At 34.8% G+C, this 27,876-nt stretch overlaps 1 protein-coding gene across 2 annotated transcripts in view; it reads right to left on the reverse strand.

Annotated features, from left to right (window-relative positions):
* Nucleotides 1–4,317: 4,317 nt before the first annotated feature.
* The window catches only part of SELENOF (selenoprotein F), a 38,703-nt gene continuing 15,144 nt past the window's right edge, over nucleotides 4,318–27,876 (reverse strand). The window contains exons 3-5 of one of the 2 annotated variants that reach the window (XM_023733353.1): nucleotides 18,417–18,482; nucleotides 6,701–6,750; nucleotides 4,318–5,200 (exon numbers count right to left, since the gene is read on the reverse strand). In XM_023733353.1, coding sequence (XP_023589121.1) covers nucleotides 5,173–5,200; nucleotides 6,701–6,750; nucleotides 18,417–18,482 — 144 coding nt within the window. In that variant the 3' untranslated portion in view covers nucleotides 4,318–5,172. The remainder of the gene's footprint in view (nucleotides 5,201–6,700; nucleotides 6,751–18,416; nucleotides 18,483–27,876) is intronic. The other variant, XM_023733352.1, reaches the window with a different exon arrangement.

The raw sequence follows: 27,876 nt of genomic DNA on the forward strand, positions 1-27,876 counted from the left end.
TCTCAGCCATGCTAATCACTTTTAGGTGAAAAGTCTGGGTACACCCGTTGCTGTTGCAGTGATTCGACTCATAGCGACCCTTAAGACAGAGTAGAACTGCCCCATAGGGTTTCCAAGGAGTGGCTAGTGGATTCTAACCTCCGACCTTTCAGTTAGAAGCCAAGCTCTTAACCACTGCACCATCAGCGCTCCCTGCAGCAAGAACCCTGGCACTAATCACAAAGGAGGTGGGTGGGTTTATCCTAGTTATTGAGTCAACCAACCAAATTTGGTGCTCCATGATCTTTGATTGGAGCCAGAATTGAGATTAATGCTCAGCTCAAAGATGGGACAAGAAGTGCCTGAGTGCAGTGACAAGCCCTTCCTATTAGTTCACAGAATTAGTGACTATTCTAAGAGTTCTTTGAGTATGTACAGATGAACATTGGAATCTCATAAAATGTTAAACTTTATGCTTTTTGTTCTTAAAGCAAGTGGGTGAATAGTTAAAAAAAAAAAAAGAAAAAGGAAACTATGCTAGAAGCCCCTAAAAAGGTTATCAGTCATTAGTGAAACCACTAGATAATGCACTTAAGTGTCTACATAGGCATAATTGAATACTTGCTGATTGAAAATGACCTTTAATCTTTTAAAAACAAACTGGATTTTGCCATTCCCCTTCTTAAAGTTTTTTCCTTTTCTGGTTTTATTCTAAAAGTAACTTTAAGTAAAATAAAATTCTTAAGATGGCTATACTGGACCCTTCTTGCCTACCTTCCCAACCTTATTTCCTCCTGCCCTTTCCCCCAGCTCACTAGGCTCCAGACACATTGAACTTCTTTCAGTATGCAAAGCCAGGACCCTTGCACATGCCTTTCCCTCTGTTTAGAAGCCATTCCAATCACTCTTTGGATGGATAGCTTTTGTTCATCTTTTAGCCCTCATTTTAAATCCTTAGAGATCCTTGAACTCCTAAACTTATTTATGTCTTCTCTGTAATTCTCTCCTAGTAATTTTTTTCATTGCTTTTACCATAGTTGTAATTATGTATTTGTGTTTTTGCTTAATGGTTGCCTCTCCCACTAGAATGTGATCTCCAACAGATCTGAGGTCATTGTGGGTTTTTTTCAAGACTGAAGCTGGGGGAAGAGGAAAACAAATTAAATAAAATCCCTTAAAGCAAAGAAGGGAGAAGAGGCAGCTAAAACTGAGGTTTACATACCAAAAATAATTAAAAAAGAATTACAGTCTAAAGATCATTTAGTGGAAGAGCAACATGCTTAACATATCCCCATAGCTCCTGATAAAACCTATTGCTATAGAGCTGATTCTGACGCATAGTGACCATATAGGACAGAGAATTGCACCATAGGGTTTCCAAGGCTGTCAATCTTTACGGAAGCAGACTACCACATCTTTCCAAACTGTCACATTTTTCTCTTTCACGGAGCTTCTGGTGGGTTTGTACCCGCTGACCTTTTCGGTTAGAAGCTAAGTGCTTAACCCCTGCACCACCAGGGCTCCTTTCATAAGGAAAGGAAGCCCTATGGGGCAGTTCTACTCTGTCCTATAGGGTTGCTACGAGTCGGGATCGACTCAACTGCAACGAGTTTGAGATATCAAGAAACTCTTGGATGTACAGAAATCAGAACTCTCATTCATTGCTGGTGGGATGTAAAATGGTACAGCCACTTTGGAAGTCTGGAAACGTTCCAGTTTCCATAAAAAGTTAAAAATAGAGTTACCATGTGACTCAGTAATTTCACAGCTAGGAATGTATCTAAATGAAAACATTTGCCACATAAAAACTTGTATACAAATGCATATAGCAGCATTATTCATAACAGCCAAAAGTGGAAACAATCCAAATGTTCATCAATGGATAAGCAAAATGTGGTATTTAACACAATGGAATATTACTCAGCTATAAAGAATGAAGTCCTGATACATGCTACATTAACCTTAAAAGCATTACGCTAAGTGAAAGAAGCCAGTCACAAAAGATCACATTGTATGACTTCATTTATATAAAATGTCCAGAATAGGCAAATCTATAAAAGTAGATTAATGGCTGGCTACAGCTGGAAACGGGGTATAGGGAGTGACCCAGTAATGGGTACAGGGGCTTCTTTTTGGGGTGATAAAAATGTTCTAAGCTTAGATTGTGGGGATGGTTGCACAACTCTATGACTAAAAACCTTTACATTGATATTCTAAATGGGTGAATTTTATAATATATGAATATCTCAATGTTAATTTTTTAAACAAAATTCTAAATTTAAAGGTCTAACTTCAATTTTCATAATGCTGGATAAATAGAAAATTACTGCACTTAGCATGTATGTTTCAGGAAGATAACAGGAAAGGACTAGTTTTAGAGGCTTCAAATAATTATCCTTAGTTTTACTGCTTCAGTATTTCTGAAAAACATTGTTTCATAGTAGTGACTCCTGGGCCAAGGGCCAGTTCAAAGGTAAAATGTTTACATTTAATCAGCAAAGTCTATTTTGAATTTTTGAATACAAAAGCTCCCCCTGCCCCCCAAAAAGGTCCACTGTCATCACAGAATTAAAAGATTATTTTCAAATGAAAGAAACTTCCATAGATGTGCTTATAACTAGAATCTGTAATCCTACCTTCCACACATTTGCTGATGTTTTCACCTACTAGCTGCTACCAATTTTAACTTAGTTTTATAGTATTTGCTTTCAAAAGCATTTTCTGCATTTTATTAATTTTAATTTTAGAATAGCTTTCAAGCTTCAGATCCTCTTAAAACAGGGCACATCAATTCTTTGTCATACATCCTTTTAAAAAATTTTTTGTTTCTATGGTGGTGGAATACATGTAACAAAACATTTCAATCATTTTTATGTGTACAATTCAGTGACATTAACTGCTCATAGCTCCTTGTAAGAGGCTTTTGCTAAAATTAGAAATTTTGAGAAACATTGTTCTAGGTTATAACCGACATACAGTGTTGGCAGTGGGAAGTAAATTTATAAATATCAGTGACTGTTACATATCCATATTTGTGAATTTGAATAAGCTTAATCAAATATCAGAATTTGGCTACAAAATGGTCCTTTTTGGATCAGTACTTACAGCTCTTTCTTGGTAATCAATGGTTTTGTTTCTTTAAAAAGCTTTCAGTTGTTCTTTGATTGGAATTGGTGAAAAGCAGTTGGAATTAACTTCAATCTCCCAATTAAAATAGTGGGGCATGGAAGATATACTTTTATTCATCAACTGGAAAACTTTAAGCTCAAAGATGGTGAGGGGTTCTTCAGTCTCTTTTGATCTCTCATAATAACTTCAATATAATAGACTTCTTAGGCCTCTCTTTTTTTTTCCAATCCCAATGCCAGATATTCATTTAACTGTCTCTTCCTGGCCAGAGACCAGTCTAATTACTTTTCTATGCTAACCCCAGTTCTGAAGTTTGATCTCCTTTCCCATCATTGTGTATGTGGTGGAGACTTCCCTCTGTTTTTTTTTTTTTTCCAGTGTCCATGAGTGACTTCATTTCCCTCTTGCCCTGAAGTAATAACAACCATTAGGGATCAGTGGCACATTAACCAGTGCCTTATACTATCAAAATGATAGCCTTCTCCATTATTACTGATGATCAAAAGTAGACCATGGTCTGTTTGTCAGGATTTCTCATAGTATCTTTTGATTAGCCAAATTGCTCAAGATTTTTTCCTGCTCTTGCTGGCCTTAAAAACAGACTTCTTAATTTAAATATTACATAATACAAACTGCTAGTAAAGATTAATAAGTGATCTCTATTAAAAATAAGCATATTACATTCTCTGGTAGAGTTGTCTTTAAGACTTTTCATATATTTGTTATTAAGGTGACTTAATTCAAAATCAACATATAGGAAAGTTTTCAGATTGTAAGAATTTATCCTAAGTTGAGAGGGCAGGATATTATCCCAATTAGATAAGTTAGTAAGAAGTTTTAATGACCTAGAAGACATCTGGATGAATACTGGTCCTAGAGAGCCACCTCTTATGAAGGAGTCACTCTGACAAGACAGACAGCTAAACAAAGTAGAAAAATCATTTTTAATAGCTCATAAAAATTCTGTATTATAAAAAAAGCATCCTTTTTATAAAACATCAATAAAAATGTGATCATAAATGAAAGCACTTAAAAATATGTAAAGAACTATTACCAATAATGAGAAGTTATTATAAGTTTAAACTGTGTAGCCATTTTAAAATTTTGGGAAAAAAGGGTTATATGAAAAGAAAATGATAAAAATGCATCAAGGAAATTGTCATTCTTAAACACGAAAAAACAAACAGGAAGAAATTTCAAATTCAGATAGACTTTTGAAACTTTATTTACATTTTGTTCTTAAGAGAGATCCTTTTAAAATTCATTTTTAATAATGTAAAACACAAAAATTTGCCAAATATCAGATCCACACAAATCCTTACAAAGGTTTTCTGTGTAGTCTTCATTAATGCGAATCTCTGTGAATGTTTCACTCGTACTGTAGATCTTGACTCTGTTTCACAATAATAAGGTTACAAAGTTTTTATGCATTGCATTCCATTTATTATAAACTATAAATAACACTTCTATTCAAAGGAAAGCTGGGTAATACAAAAATACGAGTGACTCTGAGGAGCAGGCAATCTGTTGAGGCTCAGTATATCTTACTTGCTTTGTAGCTTTCTGTCATTACTTTCAAAGAGCACACAGCACATGAGGAATAGTAATCCTCTCCCTTATTAACCTCCCTAATTTAAAAATCTGTTGTTTGTAAAACTGGACCAATTATCACAAACTATCATTTCCATAATTAACCACAAGTCTGTTACAAAGCATTTAGTTAGTGGTATCAACAAATGAAAGAGGATGGAAATTTATAAAAAATGGGTTTTGTTATTAAGCTTGCCAACTCATTAGGTATCATGGGCTGTGCTGCTACTTCAACTTCTCATTAGATGTTCAACGCCTCACAGTCAAAAGATTGATCAATGGAAGAAGGAAGCAAAAACTAAATTATTTTCTAGGTACTGCAATATATTTCATTTGATAACAAAAGGATAGGACAAAATTTAAGCAAGATTTATATGCGCTCTAACTTTTCACTCAAGAATTCTTCTACACTGTCTGTGTTCCATTTGAGGATGCTCAGTTCTTCAGCAATGTTACCACTGTCGTCCAGAAGCTTCAGTACAGGGTCTGAACCACGAACATACTACAAAAAAGAGAAATGTCGTCATTATTTTTCTGCTCATCAAGAACCTTCTCAGCCCCAAGCAAGGTTCAAAACAATTCAATCCAGCTTCATTATATTTAATAGTAATAAAAAACACTTTCAAATATAACATGAGAATCAACATGTCTTAAAGGTAGTCTTTTAAGAAAAAGTTTATGGGATTTTTGCAAATAACTTACAAAAAACACACACATTTTACTTCTAAAGAGAAAAACACCTGTTGGTATCAAGCTATTTTAAGATTTAAGTTTATTACTAAATGTAACAAATATTTATTATATACATAAAACTACTGCATCGAGTTGATTTCGATTCATGGTGACCCTATAGGACAGGGTAGAACTGCCCCAGAGGGTTTCCAAGGAGTGGCTGGTGGATTCAAACTGCCCACCTTTTGGTCAGCAGCTGAACGCTTACCCAGTGTGCCACCAGGGTCCCATTATATACCTAGCACTCTGAAACTTTCAAATAAGCTTAAAATCTAATGGAGGAAACAGACCAGTTCAAAGTTAATTGATGAGAGAGAAGGATGGTATAAGGAACAATGTTGAAATAAGCTATGCAAAGCTATGCAAAAATAAATGATCAGACTCAGGATTCCACTCTGGCTATTAAGTTCCTAGGTTTAAGAAATCTAATGATTTTGCTGTAATCAGTCTAGACTTGGGCTGGATTCTGGAAACTTCAGATCCACTAATTGGGTTCAGTATTTATCAGACAGCTCTGAGAAATTCCAACTCTGGGTAAATGTGACAACAAATATGATTCCATTTTTAAGAGACTGAACCTTCAATTTTAAATTAAGTAGAACTGGACAACTAAATAACTAGATATAGGGATCGCCTACAACTTCTTTCGGAAATTATGCTTCAGTTTTTCTAGGTCTTCTAAGGTTGTGAACTCTAGAGATGGAGACAAGCTCTGATGTACTATTAGCACTTGGTATATTCCCAACTCCATTTGTGGAGTTTTAGAAATGTAAGCTGAGGGCTGTTTATGCCTTGCCTCAGAGACATCTTACTACTGGCACTGGGGTTTCAGACACCTAGAATGATAATTACCAACGTTACCTATGAAGTAAATGTTAGGATTTCACCCCGAGTCCCAATTCAAAAAGTCAATTCATGATTTTTTGCTACCTATGCTAGATGCATACTTGATTATTAACATTAAGATACAGGACTCAGTTTTTTAGTCATTTTATGTAACCAATTACAAGTTCTAAAACGTAAAGTTAACTAAAATAACATTATGCTCATTGATCACAGAAACAACCTTAGTTTAAGGAAAAACTGCCCCTAAACTATAGGCCCTGTGAGCTAATAAATCATTAATTACATTAACACTTAAACATTTCTGATCAGGCTACCGACAAAAACTCTTTGTAAACATTTAATTATTTATTTAAAAATTCACTTATTTTAATTAAAAAAAGAAATTAACATAAGAATAAAGAGATTCCATTAAAATCAACCATACCTTGATTTGTAGTCCTCTGAATAGTTTGGGTTTATCACTCCTGACGAAAGCTTAAAAAAAAAAAAAAAAGAAGATCTGTAATTGTTTATTTTCATGCCCAAACTGGTTACAAAACCAAAAGAAAAAGGAGAAATAAACTTAACAAATGAAACACTTCGGCCCTAAGGAAAACAAACATGAATGGGAAGACATACTATGTTCTTGGCTGGGAAGACTACATATTTTAACACATTAATTATTTCAAATTAATCGAATACCAAATTCCAATGGGGTTTTTAGGGCTACTGAGATAGCAAAGCTCATCTGTAAGTCAATGTGTGAGACCAGTCAAAGCAGTTTTAAAAAAAGTAAAATATGGAGGAGTATTTGAGCAACCGATACTCAGAGACTAACCAAAAACAGATCCTGAAGACACTGGAAAACCAAGGTAATTCTTCAAAGTGGTTCTGTGTTATCATTTGCATCAATTTCTACCTAAATTTTATAGATACACATATGCCTTTTGAGAACTTTTTTTTTTTTAACTTAGAAATGAATTACTTAGCAACAGCACTATAAACATACTTCATTATGAAGGTCTTAACATACTTGCATTTATAAAAGTTTTTTCTTTTCTTTTTTTAAGGTTTTGAGGACTTATTGAAACAAACTCAGACATTCCATCTAATCTTACAAAATTTGGTTCAAAATAAAATTGATTATGTTATTCTGGTTTATTAGAATATATTCTCTATTAACTTTATTCTTTCAGGTTTGTTCAAATGCTACTTCTCTGCAGATCTCTGAATCCTCAGCCAAAAATGATCTTATGATATCCTATTGCATTTTATACCATCTCTTTGGCAAATGCTATATGCACACTTGTGTAATACAACAGATAATACACAGTAACTGTGTCTATTTACTTTTTTCCCTACTACATAAGAAACTTCTCTGGGAGAGGACTATTCTTATAGTTCTTTGTTTCCATAACAGAGTCTAGCACCTTTAATAATTTTCATTCATTCAACAGATTTTTAACAGGCTGGAATGAGAGAACAAATTTAAAAGGAATAGGAAAATGGTCACTAATGACTATTTTCTTCAGTTCCTTTTCTCTCTGCTAAAGATAGATCCATAAGCCTCCTAATTTTGAATGAGTGGAATATCTATTAAATATCCTGTAGTAACAAATCACAGTTTGCATGCAGTAAATGTATCTTTTAACAAATATTTGAGTAGTTATTCTATCTGCACAGCAGCAGGACAGGCTATACGAGAATGCAATGAAATTAAGTTCTTTAACTTCAAGAAACCTACAGACAGTTTAATTAAACAGGCCTGCAACAAATACAAAGATAAAAAGGTGGTCATAAAAACAATGTTGTCGATTTAACAACAGATAATAAGTACTCTGAGTTCAGAGGAAGGACATTTTACTAGCTGGAGTGATAAAGAAATAGGAAAAAATAAGATGCAACATTTGATGAGAACTAAATTAAATTTATATATGCACCTGAATATAAAACAATGTCCTTTCTTCAACATGATTCGAAAGGATTCAAAAAAAAAATTATCTCTTACTACTCAAAACAATTTATTCATAAAATCTGACATTTCATAATAGTCAAAATAAACCTAACATCAACTTCAAATATTCTGCTGGAGAAAGCAAATTGAAGAAGTATGGTAAAAATGTATTCTAAAAAAGGCAATATAACAGTACCTGTCCATCTTCAGCCAGTCAGGAAAAAAACTATAGCTCCTCAAGTTCAATGCTTGTGTCCCACTTTTACTATTGGACTGTAGCATTGTATTTAATTTCTCAATGTAAACATATAGCTTGGCTCTGTTATGACTGAGGGGAAATTTTCATGTTTCACAAATTATAAACAAAATCATGACAGTAAATTTAAAAAAACTTTATAAAAGGACCAATTTTGAATATGTAGTACTGTTATTTGTATTATTCTTCTGATTTAATGATCTCATATTCACACTGTAATCAAATTTCATGTGCTCCATAGCTGCATGAGTCATCAAATACACAAACACTAAATGATGAAGTCCAGGAAACAAATCATGGGGTTTATGGCATCTCTTCAAGAAGCATTTTTTCTTTTAAAAGATTCTGGAAGAGGAGAGCTAGGACATACTAATGCTTAGTATACCAGGAAAAACAGTTATCACCACTTACCATCTGGGTCCAGCAGACTCTTTTAATTTTATTTTTAAATGACTTTATGAATGAATTTACAAAAGAATAAAGAGAAAGTGAAAAAACAAACAAACAAAAAAAAAAAACCCAACTTTATTAGAAATTGTAACAAGAATTTAAACATAGTAAACTCAAATATTTATTCCATATTTTCCTGGTTTTGAAATATATGTAACCAATATGGGCAATGTGCTTTCAATGCCAACTAACTGCTTATCAGTTCTCGTGCATGAAATTGGAACATAGCCATCTTGTGAATAAATATTGTTTCTAGATTTCAAATACATCTCTAATAGGTTATAGTTTATAATCAGGCTGGCTATTCTTGCATTTATATCATCAAAGTATATTACTATCAATGAAAACCTCGATAGCCTATAATTTTGTGAAGACTGCCATCTTATTTGCTTTATACTTGTAAGATATTTTTTTTATTTTTAGATGTGTAAATACCAATTAATCAAATCAATGAATTTTTTCATTTCTACATCATGTATTTTCTTCCAATCACCTTAGTATACACATCTGCCTTCAGCACTTGCCCATTTACAAACTGTACCAAATAAATTTTGATGTAGGAACATCATAAAAGTTGAAAGAATAATGCTACATGATTGTTCCGCAAACTAGGATAATTCAGATTCTCGCTGCAAACTATTTTATGAAAAAGTCCTTCCTACTGAGTGACTGACTAGATGAGAATACTGAATTTCCTTTCTGTGTTTAGAAATGTACTGTTCATTCATTGATTCTTGACGCTGAGAAAAATCACCCAGGATATCATCAAATGAGGTTTCACAGTCTGAGATTTTGCTTATATGGTCACCTTACCATCATCATTAGCATCTACAGTAGTGTTGTCCAGAAGAACTTTCTGTGACAACGGAAATATTCTATATTTGCCCCGGGTGAGATTGTGGTCACCAAGCATTTGAAATATGGCTAGTTGTGACTACGGAACTAACTTTTAAGCTTTAATTTAACTAATTTAAATCTGGCTAGTACAAGTCTAAAGTGCTGCTATTTGCCTCTTTTCATTCATCTTCTGATCCATTTACTCATTATGAAACTTTTTTGTCAATCTTCTCTTTGCCATTATGGACAAAAAAAGAAAAATGCTGAATTCTCAAATGTGTTTAATGAAAGATAACAACAACAAACCATAAAGATGGTGTCTCCAAGACTTCTTTTAAACTTTCTTGAAAGATGATGTAAAACTCTGGGCAACACAATGAGAAAATTGAACAATGATATAATAATGATGATTTATTTCACTACTGCATCATTATTCTCATAATTTGAATCTTTTTTAGCATAGTTGGGAACCACTGATGATTAATGACCCCATAATATATCTTAGATATATAAACGGATTCAATGGACCCATATAGTAATTGCAAGATTTGTATTCTATTAAAAAAAATAAGTAAATTTTTCTCTTTGTTTTTGGAAGACCTCTAAGAAGGAATAAAAGTCATGAAATAATAATCCTTACAAACAGTAAGAATAGCCCCAAAAAGAAACTCAAAAATTGGATCCATTGGATCCTGATTGTATAGGAAGGGTTAAACAAAGTTCACAAATGTGCAAAAATACCTCAGAAAGGTAACTTATTTTCTATTTACTATGGGCGGTTTTAAAAACAGCTCAATGACATTAGTATGGAGATTCCTAAAGAAATTAACCTAATGTATTCTATTTCTAGAAAATGTTCTTATACCATTTATTTAATTATCTGTCAATTATAAAGGCAGTTTTGTAAATAACACTTCAAAGTGATAAAATATACAGAAATGATTTCAAAAAACACAAACAAACCAGGTTAAATGTTTCAGTTTTCCGCTTGGGATTCTTAGCAGCATGTCATTTGTGCAGCTCCCTAGAAGTAAAAGCCAAGTTTTGTTCCATACACAGCTTGGAAAGCTGTGGAACTCTTCTCAGTGAAAGCTTACAGTTCAGAGGCTCTTCAGAGCTAATTACAAAGAGTACTAAAAAAAAAAAAAAAAAAAAAAAAAAAATCCTATCCTCCTCCTTGTTCCAAAGAAGAGTACAAGTGGGGGTAGAGGAGAGAGAATAAGGAACTATATATGTCTTGAGGTTAAAGGAAAATGTTTACAGTATAGTTGACTAGATCTAGTGATGTAATCTTTGACCATATTAGAAGTAGCTATACAATGTACTACACTGGTTTTAAGGTTTGATTTGATTATAAGGGCTTAAAGACTTGTGAACTCTCACATGAAATTACATGCATGGAAAATTAGATGTCTTCCTATTGATTACAAATAAGTACATCTGAATGAGAACATACTCTAATTGTCATACTATACCGTGAAACAACAATATAAAGCAAACAGCACCAGTGACAACAACAAAACTGAACTCTCAACTATGTTCAATAAAAACTATAGGATATCCAAAAACAAAGTACTTTCAAAACAATAAAATTTACTATTGTATAAAAACCACCCGGAAAACAAAATTATGAGTCATTTAGATCATCACAACAAGACAATTTAAAAGCACTTGAAAAATCCATAAAAGGGCAACTTAAATAATTAAAAGAATTTGGGGAGATACGAGGTCCACTAAAGAAGACAAGACAAACAAACAGGGCTGACCCTCAATTCAGAATAATAAAGCCAGAGAAGGAATCAATGTTTGAAGACTATTAATTCATCAAGGCTATATAACCAATGTAAAAATGGGCTTTTCACCAGACACCCATTTGTAAAAAATGGAGGCATCCTATAGATAAACTTAGTATATTACATGGGAAAGATTAGTCCAAAGGTCTAATGGACCACAACTACCACAGACTGCACCAGACTGAGTTCAGTACAACTAGATGGTGCCTGGCTACCACCACTGACTGCTCTGACAGGAATCACAATAGAGGGTCCCAGACAGAGCTGGAGAAAAAGGTAGAAAAAAATTCTAACTCAAAAAAAAAAGACCAGACTTACTGGCCTGACAGAGACTGGAGAAACCCCAAGAGTATGGACCCCGGACACCCTTTTAGCTCAGAAATGAAGTCACTCCCTAGGTTCACCCTTCAGCCAAACATTAGACAGGCTCATAAAACAAAATGAGACTAATGGGGCACAACAGCCCAGGGACAAGGAGTAGAAGGCAGGAGGAAACAGGAAAGCTGGTAATAGGGAACCCAAGGTCGAGAAGGGAGAGTGTTGACATGTCATGGGGTTGTTAACCAATATCATAAAACAATATGTGTACTAACTGTTTAATGAGAAACTATTTGTTCTGTAAACCTTCATCTAAAATACAATTAAAAAAAATAAAAAATAAAAAAATTCAGTACATTCATTCATTCAACAAACATTTGAAGTCCTCTTAATACCAGGTGCTGTGCTAGGCAGATTCTGGGTATATGAACGATGAAAAATTAAACAACTCTAGGCTTTAAGGAGCTCCTAGTTTAGTAGGGAAAAAGGTAAGCCAAATACATTATAATATTTTATGGGAACTGCTAAGGAACATAAAGGGGAAGAGTAAAAAATTCTGTCTGGCAGAGCATCCAAAGGCCACGCAAAAATAATGCTTTAATTAAATTCTGAATGCATAAGAGTTTGCCAAAAGAATTAGGAAGGGGCACATGTTAGGCAGAACCATACAATGTGTGCAAAGACACAGAGGTCAGAGTCCAGAGAACTGCAGATAGTTCTGCACAGCTACTTTGGGGAAAAGAGATGTGAACCTAGAACAGAGAAGCCACATTGAGGGTTTTATATGTGATGCAACTGAGTTCGATATTTATTCTGTATGTGATGGGGAGCTATAAAAGATTTTAAGCAAGAGAGCCACACCATCAGTATGTCTATGGAAAAGGTCTTTTTGGTAGTTGTGTGGAAGAGGCAATGGAATTAAGAAAATGGAACAAAACAGGTAGACCAGATAAAAAGTAATTGTAATCCTTCTGGATAAAGATTTGCCAGGGACTTGAATTAAAAGCACAGGGAAGGAGAAGGGAGTAAGGTTTGAAGGTTATTAAGGAGGGAATCAGGAGTTCCTGGGTGGCACAAATGGTTAAGCACTGGACTACTAACCAAAAGGTTGGTGGTTCAAACCCAGACAGAGGAGCCTTGGAAGTAAGTCCTGTTGATCTGCTTCCAAAAGGTCAGAGCCTTGAAAACCCTATGGAGCAATCTACTCTGCACATATGGGGTCCTCATAAGTAGGCATCAACTCAATGGCAACAGAAACCACAACAAGGAGGGAAATGAGATACTGCTTGGGTAAAACATGTGAAAGAAAGAATAATTATGGTTCTTGGGTTTCATACTTTTGCCTGATGATACTGCCATTTGTGGAAATAGGGAAGAAGATGGTATACTTTTATAAAAGAAGATTAGTTCAGTTTTTCGACATGCTGGGTTTAAGGGCCTTTCTACTAAAACTGTGGGTCAGTCTGCAGGACTACTAGAAATGCAAAATCTCAGGACTCACCTATACCAAATCTACTGAATTAGAACGTGCATTTCTACAATGCGATTTATATGTATGTTAAAGTCTGAGAAGCACTGGTTTAAAGTACCCATGAGATCATCCAAGTGGAAATGCCGAATGGCAGTCAGAAATGCAAGTCTGTAGCTTAGGAGAAAGGTTTGGTCTAAAAGTACAGATTTGGGGACCAGTAGATAAGTAATTGAAACTGAGGGAATCAGATATCATTCAGGAGAGAAAGAAGAAAAGAAAATCTGAAGCTAGACCCTGGCTAACACTACCATTTGAAGTGTATGTGGTAGATGAGACTCCAGGAAAGCGAATGGAGACCTGTCAGAAACAGAAGGAAACTAGGAAATAATGAATTCACACACGTGAAAGGAAGAGAGTTTCAAATGTTAAAAAGTCACATTAGATTTAGTAGCCAGGATGTAAAATGGTAGAAACAGAAGCCAGACTGTAGTAGGTTGGGAAATCAATGCAGGTGAACAAACAGAATTTTGTATATGTTGATGACACAGGCTGCAGCTATAATAGATATACTGAATTGAGTTTTCTTCCTTCAAGTGGACAATAAATGAGTATGTTTAAACACTTAATGTAACCGATACTATCTGAAGGTGTAAGATACAGTAATAATAACCCATTTCCGTCGAGTAGATTCTGATTCATAGTGACCCTATAGGAGAGAGTAGAACTGCCCCATAGAGTTTTCCAAGGCTGTAATCTTTATGGAAGCAGAGTGTCACACCTTTCTCCCATGGAGTGGCTGATGGGTTCAAACTGCCAACCTTTCAGTTAGCAGCCGAGCACTTAAACACTGCATCACTAGGGCTCCTCAGTAATAACAATACCTACCATTTAATATCCTCACTGCTGGAATAGTGCCTGACATATAGAAAGCACTCAATAAATATTTATAAAATTAATGAATGATTTACTCTGTATTTGCTGGTATCGGACATATACTATATGATTTGCATGTAATATAATTGAACACTCAAAATAGCCCCATACGGTAGGTATTAACCTATTCTACCCCATCTGTAACCATTTTATAAATAAGGAAACTGATGAAGATAATGCTAACGGATCAATACTCTTTCAAGTAAAACTCTAATGTCACATCATACTCCTAGGCATCACTACCCATCACAGTTGGTATGAGAAGTAAAAATTTATTTGCTATCTCGTCGTAGCTGCTGTTGAGTTGGTTCTCGACTCATGGCAACCCCATGCACAATGAAATGAAATGCTGCCCTGTTTTGTGGTATCTCCATGATCAGCTGTGGATTGGACCACTGTCATCCATAAGGTTTCATTGGCTGATTTTCAGAAGTAAATAGCCAGGCCTTTCCGTCTTAGTTGGAAACTCTGCTGAAACCTGTTCAGCATCATAGCAACACGCAAGCCTCCATGGACAGACAGGTGGTGGCTGTGCATAAGGTGAATTGGCCAGGAATCAAATCCGAGTCTCCTGCATGGAAAGTGAGAATCTTACCACTGAAACCACCCTCTTTTGTATCTTAACCAGCTGCCATCAAGTCGATTTTGACTCATGTGTGTTAAGAGTAGAATGGTGCTCCATGGGGTTTTCAGTGATTGATTTTTTGGAAGTAGATTGCCAGGCTTTTCTTCGTGGTACCTTTGGGTACTACATTATTTCAAAAGTCCTTAGCCTATGGGCCAAATCCGGCCAGCTTGTTTTTGTAAGTTTTAATGGTTAAAGCTCATTCATTTACATATGCCTATGGTTGCTTTTAAACCACAATAAGAGAGCTGAACAGTTGCAACTGAGCCAGTGTGGCCTGCAAAGCGAAAAATATTTGCTATTTGCTATGTTGCCTTTTACAGAAAAAGTTAGTCAAGCCCTATTCTAATACAAATTAGGAGCAATTCACATTTTTTGAGGGACAGTCATATCTTTACCATGGTAAGACACATGCTAGGCAAGCAAAACATGGTTATCCACGTTATTACTTTTGACATCACCTGAAGTGGTAGTATACTAGTCCAATCAATGATGAAAAATTATTATACCTACTACTCTCCCTACTTAAACAATGTGGAAAAAAAGTAATTTAGGAGGTATATTCAGAACTGGCTAAGGAATATGACCTGCCTGGGATTCTTTTAAAGGAACCCTGGTGGCACAGGGGTAGGAATAAATCTAACCAGGGATGTAAAAGACCTATACAAAGAAAACCACAAAACACTACTGCAAGAAACTCAAGGAGACCTACATAAATAGAAAAATATCTCATACTCACGGATGGGTAGACTAAACATAGTGAGAATAAAAATTCTACCTGAAGCAATTTACAAATACAATTGACTGCTAACCGAAACGCCAGTCGTTCGAAACCACCAGCAGCTGCGTGAGAGAAAGATGTGGCAGTCTGCTTCTATAGAGATTTACAGCGTTGGAAACCCTATGGGGTCGCTATGAGTCGAAATCGACTCAACGGCAGTGGGTTTGGGGGATTCTTTTGCACAATCGCTGAATGGTTTAATGTGGATAAAACATATCAAAATTTAAATCCTTCCCTTTTCTGGAATAGTTTAACATTAATTTATTCTTCTGTTTTATGACATGGCTAATTTAAATTCAGTGATCTTAAAAAGTTACAATGCAGTATAAGCTAAAGTGTGATAAAGGTTATCATAATAATCCCGTTAGCTGCCCAAATGTTGAAGACAGAATATGAAACAGTGATGACATGAAAATTAGTTCAGTATTTGTAAAACTAACACATCATCTGTATACATACTTTTTAAAAAAGCGGTTAATCTAATTACTGTAAAAAAACCGAACAATTCCCCTTTATGTCCTATTCCAGAATATTGCTTAGACAGCAATTCTGAAAGTGGGAATATAATTGTTATATCAAAAATATACCAGCTTTTCACAGGCTCAGAAAATACTGGTATTATATATAAGTATATTAAGCATGGATATACATTGTAGAATTAAATAATCATTTTCAAGAAAGCTTGTACTTATTAATCCAATTATTTTCAAAAGGAAAAGACTATGATGACATGTACCCAAAGGTTTGATAATTTAACTATACATAAGAAACATATGTCCTACTACAAGGATTGGTAGCCTACACCAAAGCTTTTGAACACTGAACACAACTATTAACTGTAAAGACTACTACTGTAAACATAACAAAATCTGGTATCACTATCAGAAGGGCTAATTGCTATATCAAAGCTACTCTTTATCCTCATGAAAATCCAAGTCACAAAGAAAATAAAACAAGCTGGTAAACATAAACAGTCAATAAAATTAAAAAACAAGGTATTCTATTTGCCAAAATTTTCTAGGATTAAGAATGATCACAATATCATTCAGTGAACTCATATAAAGAAAGCTAAAACAATTGTGGTACAATTCTGACTTGAAGTGTTTGAGGCAAAAAATCATACAAAGTAAGGATTTTTTTTTTCCCCAAGCAGATGTTATTTTCTGTGCCACATCAGAATATGCGCTTATTCTAACCAAAGAATGCATTTAAATAGCTGTGTATCTGCCTATATGGGCCTCATATGAAATGTCCCCAAGTCAAATTACTCTATTACATTTCTGTGCCGAAATGAGCAATATTTTAGTATAAACAATTCTAGGTCAGCAATGAAAGACATGTGCTAAATCAGGCACTTTTATAATAAACCCCAAAAATTCTTTTGCCGTTAGGTAAGTAAGGAAGTAAATCATGGGAATGTCAGCAGAAACTAAAACAGAATGAAAGGCATATAAAAAGAGCACTTATGTATTTAAGTTTAAAAAAAAAAAAAAAAAAAAGCAGCTTCATTACCTTCAGACAAGTTCAGTTTCATAAAACTGACTTTTCAGTGACATGCAAGGACAGAATGGAAAAACCTTAGACCAACCCTTTTTGGAGAAGCAAAGTTCCATTATTATTTGATGTTAACCAAAAAAATACACTTTCACAATCATCCTTTCACGTATTTATCCTTAAAATGTCCTGTGAAGATAGACACACATGGTTTTATCTTCTACTCTTTTGTATCCCAAATCCTATGGTAATTAATTCTCTTCTTGATTTGTCATTTTGGGCGGGTCTATTCTCACTTAACATAACTGTTCCTTAGGAGTTTCATATATATCAATTCACCTTTAAACATACTATAATGGCATGGTATTTAAAGCAATTACATTTACATCGGCTAAAGGAAAAATTCACTTTGTTGTATTTTAAATCTAAATTTCATATACTGGTTTTGCTTAACTTACCAAACAAAAAGCCAAACCCACTGCCATCAAGTCCGACTTATAGAGACTCTACAGGACAAAGAACAACTTCCCCATAGCGTATCCAAGGTTGAAAATCTTTTACAGAAGTAGACTGCCACCATCTTTCTCCCATAGAGCGGCTGGTGGGTTTGAACCACCAACCTTTCAGTTAGCAGTCAAGTGCTTTAACTACTGTGCCACCAGGGCTCCTAAAGTAACTTAAACAAACAAAAAACTCAACTCCGCTGCCGTCCAGTTAATTCTGACTCACAGAGACCCCACAGGGCTTTAAAGCTGTAAATCTTCATGGAAGCAGACTGCCACATCTTTCTCTCGCAGAGCAGCTGGTGGGTTTGAACCGCCAACCTTTTGGTTAGCAGCCGAGCGCTTTAACCACCGGGGCTCCTAAAGTAACTTGTTGTTGTTGTTAGGTGCCATTGAGTCAGTTCCAACTCATAGTGACCGTACATACGACAGAACAAAACACTGCCTGGTCCTGCGCCATCCTCACAACTGTTGTTACGCTTGAGCCCATTGTTGCAGCCACTGTGTCAATCCATCTTGTTGAGTGTCTTCCTCTTTTTCACTGACCCTCTACTTAAGTAACTTAATATTCACTAATTGAAAACCTCCACTTCCAAAAAAACAAATATGGAAAAAAGATTCATATGCTGTTGTGAAAGCATAATCCTAAAAATACTTATTGCTGGGAGCATTTAATGAAACTTTTCTTGTAAAATGTTGATTTTAAATTATTAAATCGTATATTTACTAAAGTTAAATTTACATACCTTGGACTTGAGGGAACCTCCCCAATTTTCATCCACAGACCTCAAGTATAGCACCTGCATACAACTACAAAAAGGAAAAACAGGAATTTAAAAAAATATAAATTTTAAAATGTATATATAAAATTTCCCAGCACAAACATTACAGTTAAGCAGATATATAGGTCAAAGATGTATAGATTACTAGATAGGACCATCTAGTTCCAGTCTAACAGAAGAGGAAACAGACCCAAGAATAAAAATGGCTTCTCTAGGGAGAGGAGCTTAAGCCCTACTTGGAGTACTCCTAAACCTAGCCAAAGGAGATATGGAGACTTGACAATAAACTCTAATAGGTAAGATGTTCTAGGAAGCTATTTACAAAGTCTTAAAGATTTCCTACAGGTTTTTTAGGGTAGTAAATTGAACGCAGGTATATATCCATCTACCCTAGATACTTAATGGAAATTCTGGTTGCTTTTATTATAAAAGATCAATGTTTTAAAATTAAATAAAACAAAACAAAAACCCAATACCTTTTAAAAGTAATTATGATAGTAAGTACTGTGTAAAGATATAGGAAAACCAGTAAAATCTCATCATAAAGAACTCAAATGCAAATATTTTAATGAAAATTAAATTGAACTGGATTCAATGGTAAATACAACATTTCCAGCTATAAAGAGCCTGCAGTTTCTCTTTATAGGAAAAGCTCATTATAAAAAACTCAGATGCAAATATCTAATTGCAATGAACTCAGCTGAAATGGTTTCAATGCCAAAAATCACTTTTTTTTTTTGGTGGCTGCAGAGCCTATCCATTCTTTTTATAATGCCTTAGGAATACTGTGACCCAAAGAGAAGGCAGGCAATTGTTAAGAACATGCTATTATCCATTCCATTTCTTCTTGGCTGTTACATTTGTCTTTTTTATTACAGGTTCAAGAGCTAAAGATGAAATTTTACTTCTTAACTTCTAAAGTAGCATTTATTTAACTAAAAAAATCACATGCACTACATGTTTACTTTATAGACTGTGGAAAATACAGAAAAGCACTGAGTAGAAATTAAAAATCACCTTAATTCTACCTACCTAAAAGATAATGACTTAACATTTTTTGGTGATTCTGGGCTAGATCCACAGTTCCTAAGTTTTTAAAGGTCATAGATTTTTTTGAGAATCTGATGGAATTTTGCCTTAATTCAGGCTGTTTATGGACTTTCTGAAATCATTGATGGATTTCAGATTAAGAACTCTGAAGATCTTTCCCAGGTTCTTTCTAGCCCTCCTCAAAAAAATAAAATCAGTTGACCTTATTCTACACAATAAGCTGCTTTTAAATGAGATCTGGGTTAATAATAATAGACAACTCCCAGAAAAAAATCTTAAAAAAATATAAGGCCATATAAAAATGTGGCTATTACATTTATCTTTTATTTACAAGTTTGTGATCCCTTGGAAACTCCTGGTGGATTCCATTAGCTTACATAATGGCATTTCTCTACACCACTGTTTCCAATATTATTCATATTATAAGTGTACTCAGTTGAATATTGTCCCTCCAAAATTCGTGTCCATCTGGAACCTCAGAACACGGCCTTATTTGGGAATAGGGTCTTTGCAGATGTAATTACAGGTAGTTCTCGACTTACAACAGGTTCCATCGAATACCTCTTTTATTGTTTTAGTTTTCATTATTATTATCTGTTATTATCAATATCTTTATAAATCTGATATTTGAACATCTGTGAGTGAACATCTGAGAATGACAACATCAGCACATTACACACTGCAACACTGTATGTAGTATATACTACAATGATGAGATGTACCAGGAAAAAAAAAAAGTCTCTAAGTGCAGTTAGTCATAACTAGAACACGTAATAAATTGGGGACTACCTATGGTTAAGTTAAAATGAAGACATAGTGGATTAGGGTGGGCCCTAATCCACTGATTGGTGCCTTGGAGAAAACAAGAGACACACAAGGAGAATGCCACTTGACAATGAAGACTGGAGTGATGCAGCTGCAAAACAAGGACTGCCAGCATCCACCAGAAGCTAGGAGAAAGGCATGGAACAGATTCTCCCTTAGAGCCTCCAAGAAGGAAGCAACCCTGCCAACATCTTGATTTCAGACTCCTAGACTCCAGAACTGTGAGAAAATAAATTTCTGTTGTTTTAAGGCACCTAGCTTATGGTACTTTGTTATGGCAGCTCTAGGAAACGAGTGCAGGTACAGTGGAAAAGGGTAGTAACTGTATGGAGGCTGTATGTAACTTGAAATGACCTTTTCACCCCAGGCCCCACCTGGCTGTCCCAAGGGCTAAAGGACTCAGTATCCTAGCACACCTGTAACCCATTCATAAAAAGCACTTCTCTGTACCACAAAACATCAACTTATTACATAATTCAAAGTATTAGAAACATATTCTTCAATAGGCTCAGATGTGACCTTCTCCAGGAAACTCTGATTTCCTAGTCTCATGGACTTTCCTAGTAAACATCCACAGAATTTTGCTCTTATACTATAAATATTCTATAACTTGACTGTGGGCCAGAAATGTCTTATTTATCTTAATTTCCTATAGAACTGGACATAAAGCTACTCAATGTATGTGTACTGAATGGAGAGAATTATTTCTTTAACAAAAATAAATGCCTATTTTGGCATACTTTGGAGAGTAGATTGTACTTAGTTCCATTCTAAGGTAAATTAAAAAAAAAAGTAACTCAAGTTGCTTTAACGTTATTAAAGTGACATTCTAAAAACATTAATTTGTTATGCTACTTGGCATTTTACTCATGAATTCGTAGTGTTCATACGAAAACATTTGTTTTTCATGGCAAATAAATAATTAACTACAGACTGTGGTAAATTTTAAAAGCTTGCAGAAGTGGTCACAAACATCAGTGACATGGATGAACCTTGAAAACATCATTCTGAGTGAAATAAGTCAGAGACTATATAGGACACACATGGTATGGCCCCACTTACATGAAATACTTAGAATAGGCAAATGCACAGAGACAAAAGTTTATTAGTGGTTACAAGGGGCTGGGAGAAGGGGAAAGTAGGGAGTCACTACTTAAGGGGTAGCACCTCGGGTGGTGCAGTTAGTGCACTCGGCTGCTAACCAACAGGTTGGAGGTTTGAGGACACCCAGCAGTGCCTTGGAAGAAAGGCCCAGTGATCTACTTCTGAAAAATCAGCCACTGAAAACTCTATGGAGCAGCTCTACTCTGATACTCTGACATTTCATGGAGTTGATGTGACTGGAAATTATTTATTTGAAAATGGATACTGGTGGTAGTTGCACAACATTGTGAATGTAATGGCACTGAATTGTACACTTAAAAATGGTTAAAACGGCAATGTTTTGTTATATCGACCTTCCAGGGTTGTTACAAGAAGTAAAAAAAAAAATTACACATGCAAAATATCTGGATATTTTAGATGCTCAATAAGTGACAACAGCTATTTAATGCTTGCTTTCATACTACTGAATAAGTTCAAGTTGTGTACCTGAAACTCATTTCTATGCATAGTTAATGGAGTTTTCTGTTCAGAGACTAGAAGTTATCATTTACTATTCCTCTGTAATTAGAATGGCCACTCCAACATTTCTCAAGCTCTAAAAACGCAAAATTAGCCTAGACCAGTGGTTCTCAACACTGGCTGTACACTAGAATCATGATGGGAAGTTTAAAACTTTATCTACAACACTATTAAAGTGCTATTCCTCTCCGTATCTTTAGTTTCTGCTTTTAGACTGAGAAGAAAAGAAAAGTTACAAAACAAGCAAGGTAACATCTACCTTAATTTAAATTAGGCTCTAAAGAAGGTAATAACGCACTGGGGAAAATCTTTCCACAAAGATACGATCAATGTTCCATTAAAAAACTCAATGAAAATGTACAAAAATAAAATAAATTGAAAGTGTTTCTCTGACATCAAATTCTAGATCAGATCATTTTAACTAAGAAACCTAAGAAAAAGAACTAGACTTCTTTCAGTGCTATGATGTGGAATAGAATCTATATACATATCTACCGTAAACTCAAAAAACCAAACCCGCTGCCTTCAAGTCGATTCCGATGCATTGCGACCAACAAAAATTATTTAATTAACGAGCGAGCAAGACTGTAGTAATGAGACTTTCACCTGGAAACAAACACACAGACAGACAGACACACCCATACATACTTCAGCTACAAGTATGAATGATTCATGGCCATCGCTTGAGAACACTTCATTTAATTCTAACGATACTCAGGAAATAGAACATACTGAAAGGATGTAACTTAAGACAACTTGAACATGGTCACTGTATTTCCTGAAATCAAAATATCCAAAGAATTGGTAAAAATGACCTTAAGCCTGAATATCCCTTTACTAAATAGTTTTAAATTATAAAACGATCAGCCCCTTGGTAATAAATATAAAAATATTTCAGAAAATGGCAAAACTCAATATGAAAAAAACACAATGTCTTTTTTCTCTTAAATGTTTGAGAAATACAACTTATTTTCCTGTTACTTTGAAAAACTGAGATCCAGTCAAAAATGTTTCAACACTCAAACGTTCAATTGCCAGCCTTCAGAAACTGAACATGAAGGTGCTATATATGTGGCAGCAAAAGCTGCTTTTCCGAAAGAGAAATCAAATTTTTTGTGTTAATGTGGATATTATATAACCTTTGTGAAAAGGGGGCAATTATGATAAATCTCTTAATAACGGTTATAAACTATATCTGAAAAAAAATGCTGGCATAAGTTAAATTATAGTATTTCCCTACTAAAACTAAAGAAAGCAATCGCCATCTAAATTAAAACTTTTAACACTTATTTCTTCAAAAAGAAAACTGAAAGGCAGTTTGTCTCTAGGGTTAAGTTTTGTTAAAAGTTACTTCTTGTTGCTGCCCCTTCTCCCATCTACCATCATTGCCTTAATGAGCCACCCTGTAATTAGTCATTAAAGTGTGTTGTAGTCTTCTTGAATTGGCTTTACCAGTTCCTCAAATTAGAACAGTCTTCTTGAATTGGGTTTACCAGTTCCTCAAATTAGAACACAGGGAAGCATCCTTACTCATCCCTTCTCTCCACAACCCACCCGCCCATCCAGTCAGTCAGTAAATCCTGTAGATTTTACTGTCTCAATCTCTTTCAAATCTGTCCCTTCTTCATTTTCATTGTCAATATGCTGGCTCAAGCCCTTGTAACCTTCCTCCGGAAAATGGCAATGTAAGTTATTTTCCTGGTAATACTATCCCCTTTGGCCCTATCAACTATCATTCACACCACTAACAAAAGTTATTAAAATACTAATCTGACACCATTTCACTGTTTACAGTTGTTTCATTTGGTCCACCACATAGAATAAAGTCAAGACTTCTAATCAAGGAACAGAAGGCCCTACATCATCTGGTACTTGTTTATCTAACCATTACCATCTCTTACCATAACCAAGCTACATGAGTTATCTTAGATGGCTACATTCTCTCGTAACTCTGTGCCTTTTTTATTAACTTTTCCTTCAGCCAGGGATCCCCTTATGTCGCAGCGGCGACGGTAATCGGGACGGCGAAGACAGTAACCAACTACACAACTCTTACAGAGAAGTGGGGTCAGGAGGGTCACTCTGAGGAGTCGACCCCCACTTCAGTCCCAGGAGTTTATTTTATAGTCAATACAGCAAGCGATAAAGCAATTAACACAACAAATGGGCTTTGGGAGTGGGCAAGGGAGAAGGAATTCAGGTAAACAAGTTTATCAGTAAAGGGACAATAGGTTTGGGAAAACACATCCGGATAAGTCTCGACATGTTGGAGCAGGTCTCAACATGCTGTGCAGCATAGAGGCCTGTGGGGGCTGCAGTTGTAAATAGTGCAGCCATGTTTAAATGGCATATATCCCCACACCCTTAGTCTAATCATTTTCCAACTTACCAATAAGCATCAACTCCTGTATAAGCAAGTGATGATTTACCTGATTTGCTAAACAGCTAAGCCCTTCCTTCTGTGTGCTTTTCATAGCACATGTGTATATTTCGTTTATAGCACATCTCACTGAATTCTTTAAAGAAATCAGTACAACTGGGATAAAAAAGAAATACTACACAAGGGTATAAAATAAGAAGTAAAATCTTCCTCATCTGTTCCTGCTCTCTACTCAACTTTCAAACTGCTTGTTTTAGTTCTTTTGTCACACCATAATGATTAATATGGCTATATATACAGTAACTGTTATACCAACTTTAAAAGATCTTTGATTCTTCCTTTCCAATTTTTATTTATTTTTAATTCTTTTAATGGTTATCTTCAAAACATTAGATACTACGTTTCAGTCTAACAATCATAGAATATCCTGTCAACTGCATTCTAGCAGTCCAGTTCATATGTCTGTTTTTCTACTCTCTGAGGCAGTGTCTTTTATCTTACTCTGGTATTCTTAGAGCCTATACCAAGAAGAAATACTTAGTGTATACACGGAAAGTTTATTACGACTTTGAAGCAGGTGTGCCCGGGAAATGTAGTTGTAAGGTAGCCTGGAGATAGATCATGAATAACTTTAAGGGTTACTTCCTTTTTAAATATTACAATCTGCAAATGTAACAGAATGTTTTAATATATATAGATAGAAGATGATCCTAATTTTAAATACCTAAAAAACTCACTACGTTTATTTTTAATATTTAAGGCAGATGAAATGTCACATTTAGAAATTATAAAAAATAAATTGAAGTAATATTTTCAGCTTAATTAAATAACCCCATAAAAAAGGCTGTAAAACTTTGTTAGACACAAACGGTACATACACTTACAGCCACTTATTAGATGTGTGATCTTGGGCAATTAAGATCTCTATGCCTCAGACAGCTCAACTATAAAATGTGAAGAATAATGGTACTTACCTCACAGAGTTTTGAAAATTATATAAATTAATTCATGTAAAGTACTTGGAACAGTGCCTCCATATATTAAGAACTTAATGAATGTTAGTGGTATTTGTGTCATTATTTAGTATTGTTCCTACTCAGGAGTTTTAGTGATACTTAAATTGAAACTGAACTGTTGCCAAACATTATTCATAGCTTTAAAAAAAGCTTCTTTGTGAATAATGTTTTTACATTATAATTAGAATAATCTGTTAAAGACATTTGTTTATATTTTTGTTTCCTTTGAAGAAATCAGTTCACATATTGACACTGCAGACACACTATAAAAGCAAAGCTATTTTAAGCAACTGTGAAATTTCTTTAGCTACTACAATTTCACGCACAGTTAGTTAGCTTAACCTCCATTTCATCCTTCTATGTTTTACACGCCAATAGAATTCTGTTTCCGACAGGCTAAAGCTTAAATTTGCCACTGTCTTGAATAATGCTGTTTAAGCTGCCTTCTGAATTACTCTGAAATTGGCACCAGAATTTCCATGTAATTGAAAATAACTAAATGTTTTGATGCTCTTTTACCAGAATTAAGAAAAATTGTGTGACCTACATAAAACGCTGTTTGGTTGGGCTTTAAAGCCAAATTTGGTAATACTGTATGTTCTTAAATAACAACAAATATGAGAGCCATTAAAGTCTGCGGTAAACTGAGGAATAAAGACTTAATAATTTTAAATAAAAACAAGTAATGAAATTGTGTTATTAAAACTTAACTATAAATGCAAAAGGACACTCAGAAACCCAGTCTGGGTGTGTCTTCTTGCAGTAACTCTGTGATATAGATATTACAGTAACATTTACGAGATGAGAGGCAAAAGAGTGCAGAGGTTTAAAAACTTGCGCTTCTGGGGTCAAAAACACCTGAGATGAAACCAGGTTTGGTACCTACTTGCTAGGTAACTTTGGGCAGATTACTTACACTGCCCTGAACCCAAGTTTCATCTTTTTAAAACAGGGATATTAGTATTTAAATCATAGGGCTGCTGGGAGGATTAAACAGATAATATAAGTCGAATACTTAGCACAGAACGAGTACAAAACACTCAAAGGTGAGCCAACGTAATTAAGTCAAAACTCAGGATCCAGGAGTTATTTGCTTGCTCCAAGTCACAAAACTAGTAATCAATGAAGCTGAGATGAAACTCAACTTTTTCTCTCAAAGGTCTTATAAAAAAGAGAAGAGGATGAACTTCTAATGAACTACATCCGTACACTCTATGCTGTCTCTGGTCCGCTTGGTGAGCATGTGAATGTAAAGGCAGAGTATCACACACACTGAGAATGATAATGCAACCATATAAAGCAGGTAAATTCAAATTAGTCTAACTCCCACTAGGTAATGGAGTGGGAAGCGGAGGGGATCTAATTATATTTGTGAATTTATTTTATGCACCAGTTAGGTCTACTTATTCAAATCCAGTGCAATAAGACCATTATTTCAAGATAAATATTTTCTTCATTCTTTCTATTATCTCAGTAGATTTTTAGTAAGTGAAACAATAGCCCTTTATCAAATTCCTGAACTCCTGAGCTATTTTCCAGAGCCAATAATTATACAAAATTCTGAGAATTAGGTATTCTGTGAATTAGACCACTATGTTTGAAAACTCAAATAAATATCACTCTGAATCATTTTTAAGCTTCTCTCCAAATGTTCCTTAAACCTTTGATATCTGTTAGTATTTCACCTTCTAGCAAGTGAGATTAAAAATAAGTAGCAGAGGAATGTTAGTGGGAAAACTAGAAATAATTGTGATTAGTTTGATAGAATGCTTTTTTCACAAGTGATTATTTTCGTATTGCAAAATGTAATCTACTTTCGGAGCCCTGGTGGTGTAGTGGTTAAGAACTACGGCTGCTAACCAAAAGGAAGGAAGTTTAAATCTACCAGCTGCTCCTTGGAAACCCTATGGGGCAGTTCTACTGTGTCCTATAGGGTCGCTATGAGTTGGAACTGACTCGATAGCACCTGGCTACTGGCTAATCTACTTTCTGCTATAATACTTCTGATTTCAAAGAATATTATTGCTTCCACCTGCTCTGTCATCTGAAAAAGTCTGAAAACCAAGAATACATTTTATTCTAAAATCACTTTAAAATATGGGTCTCCTTCAATTTTTAGACTAGGTTTGTTCCAATAACACTGAGCTCCACTTTACCAACGGTTTTTGGCAGCAAAAAACTTTTTTCCCGAAATGCAATCTTTCATGTATTTTATAATGCTCAAATAGCATACATTTTTAAAGTTCAAATTTGTAGTATTTGCTTATTAAAATGTGTCAATTAGTAGCACTCAAAAAATCGAAATCTGAAATTATATTTGCCATCATAATTCATTTCTATATTTTGTTTCATGTAGACATATAGCTGCAAACAGTAAAAGTTTTCATAAATCTGTTATAAGATACTTCCCCTTGTATCAACTGATCTAGGAGCTTGAAAGTGGAGTAACAGAAAATTTTTATTTAAAATTTTTATTGTTGGCAAATCTAATAAGTTTGTTGCATCTCTTACCTATTTTCTTTTAATCTTA

This window comes from Trichechus manatus, unplaced genomic scaffold, assembly GCF_000243295.1.
Source record: "Trichechus manatus latirostris isolate Lorelei unplaced genomic scaffold, TriManLat1.0 scaffold00058, whole genome shotgun sequence".
In the NCBI taxonomy this organism is placed as follows: domain Eukaryota; kingdom Metazoa; phylum Chordata; class Mammalia; order Sirenia; family Trichechidae; genus Trichechus; species Trichechus manatus.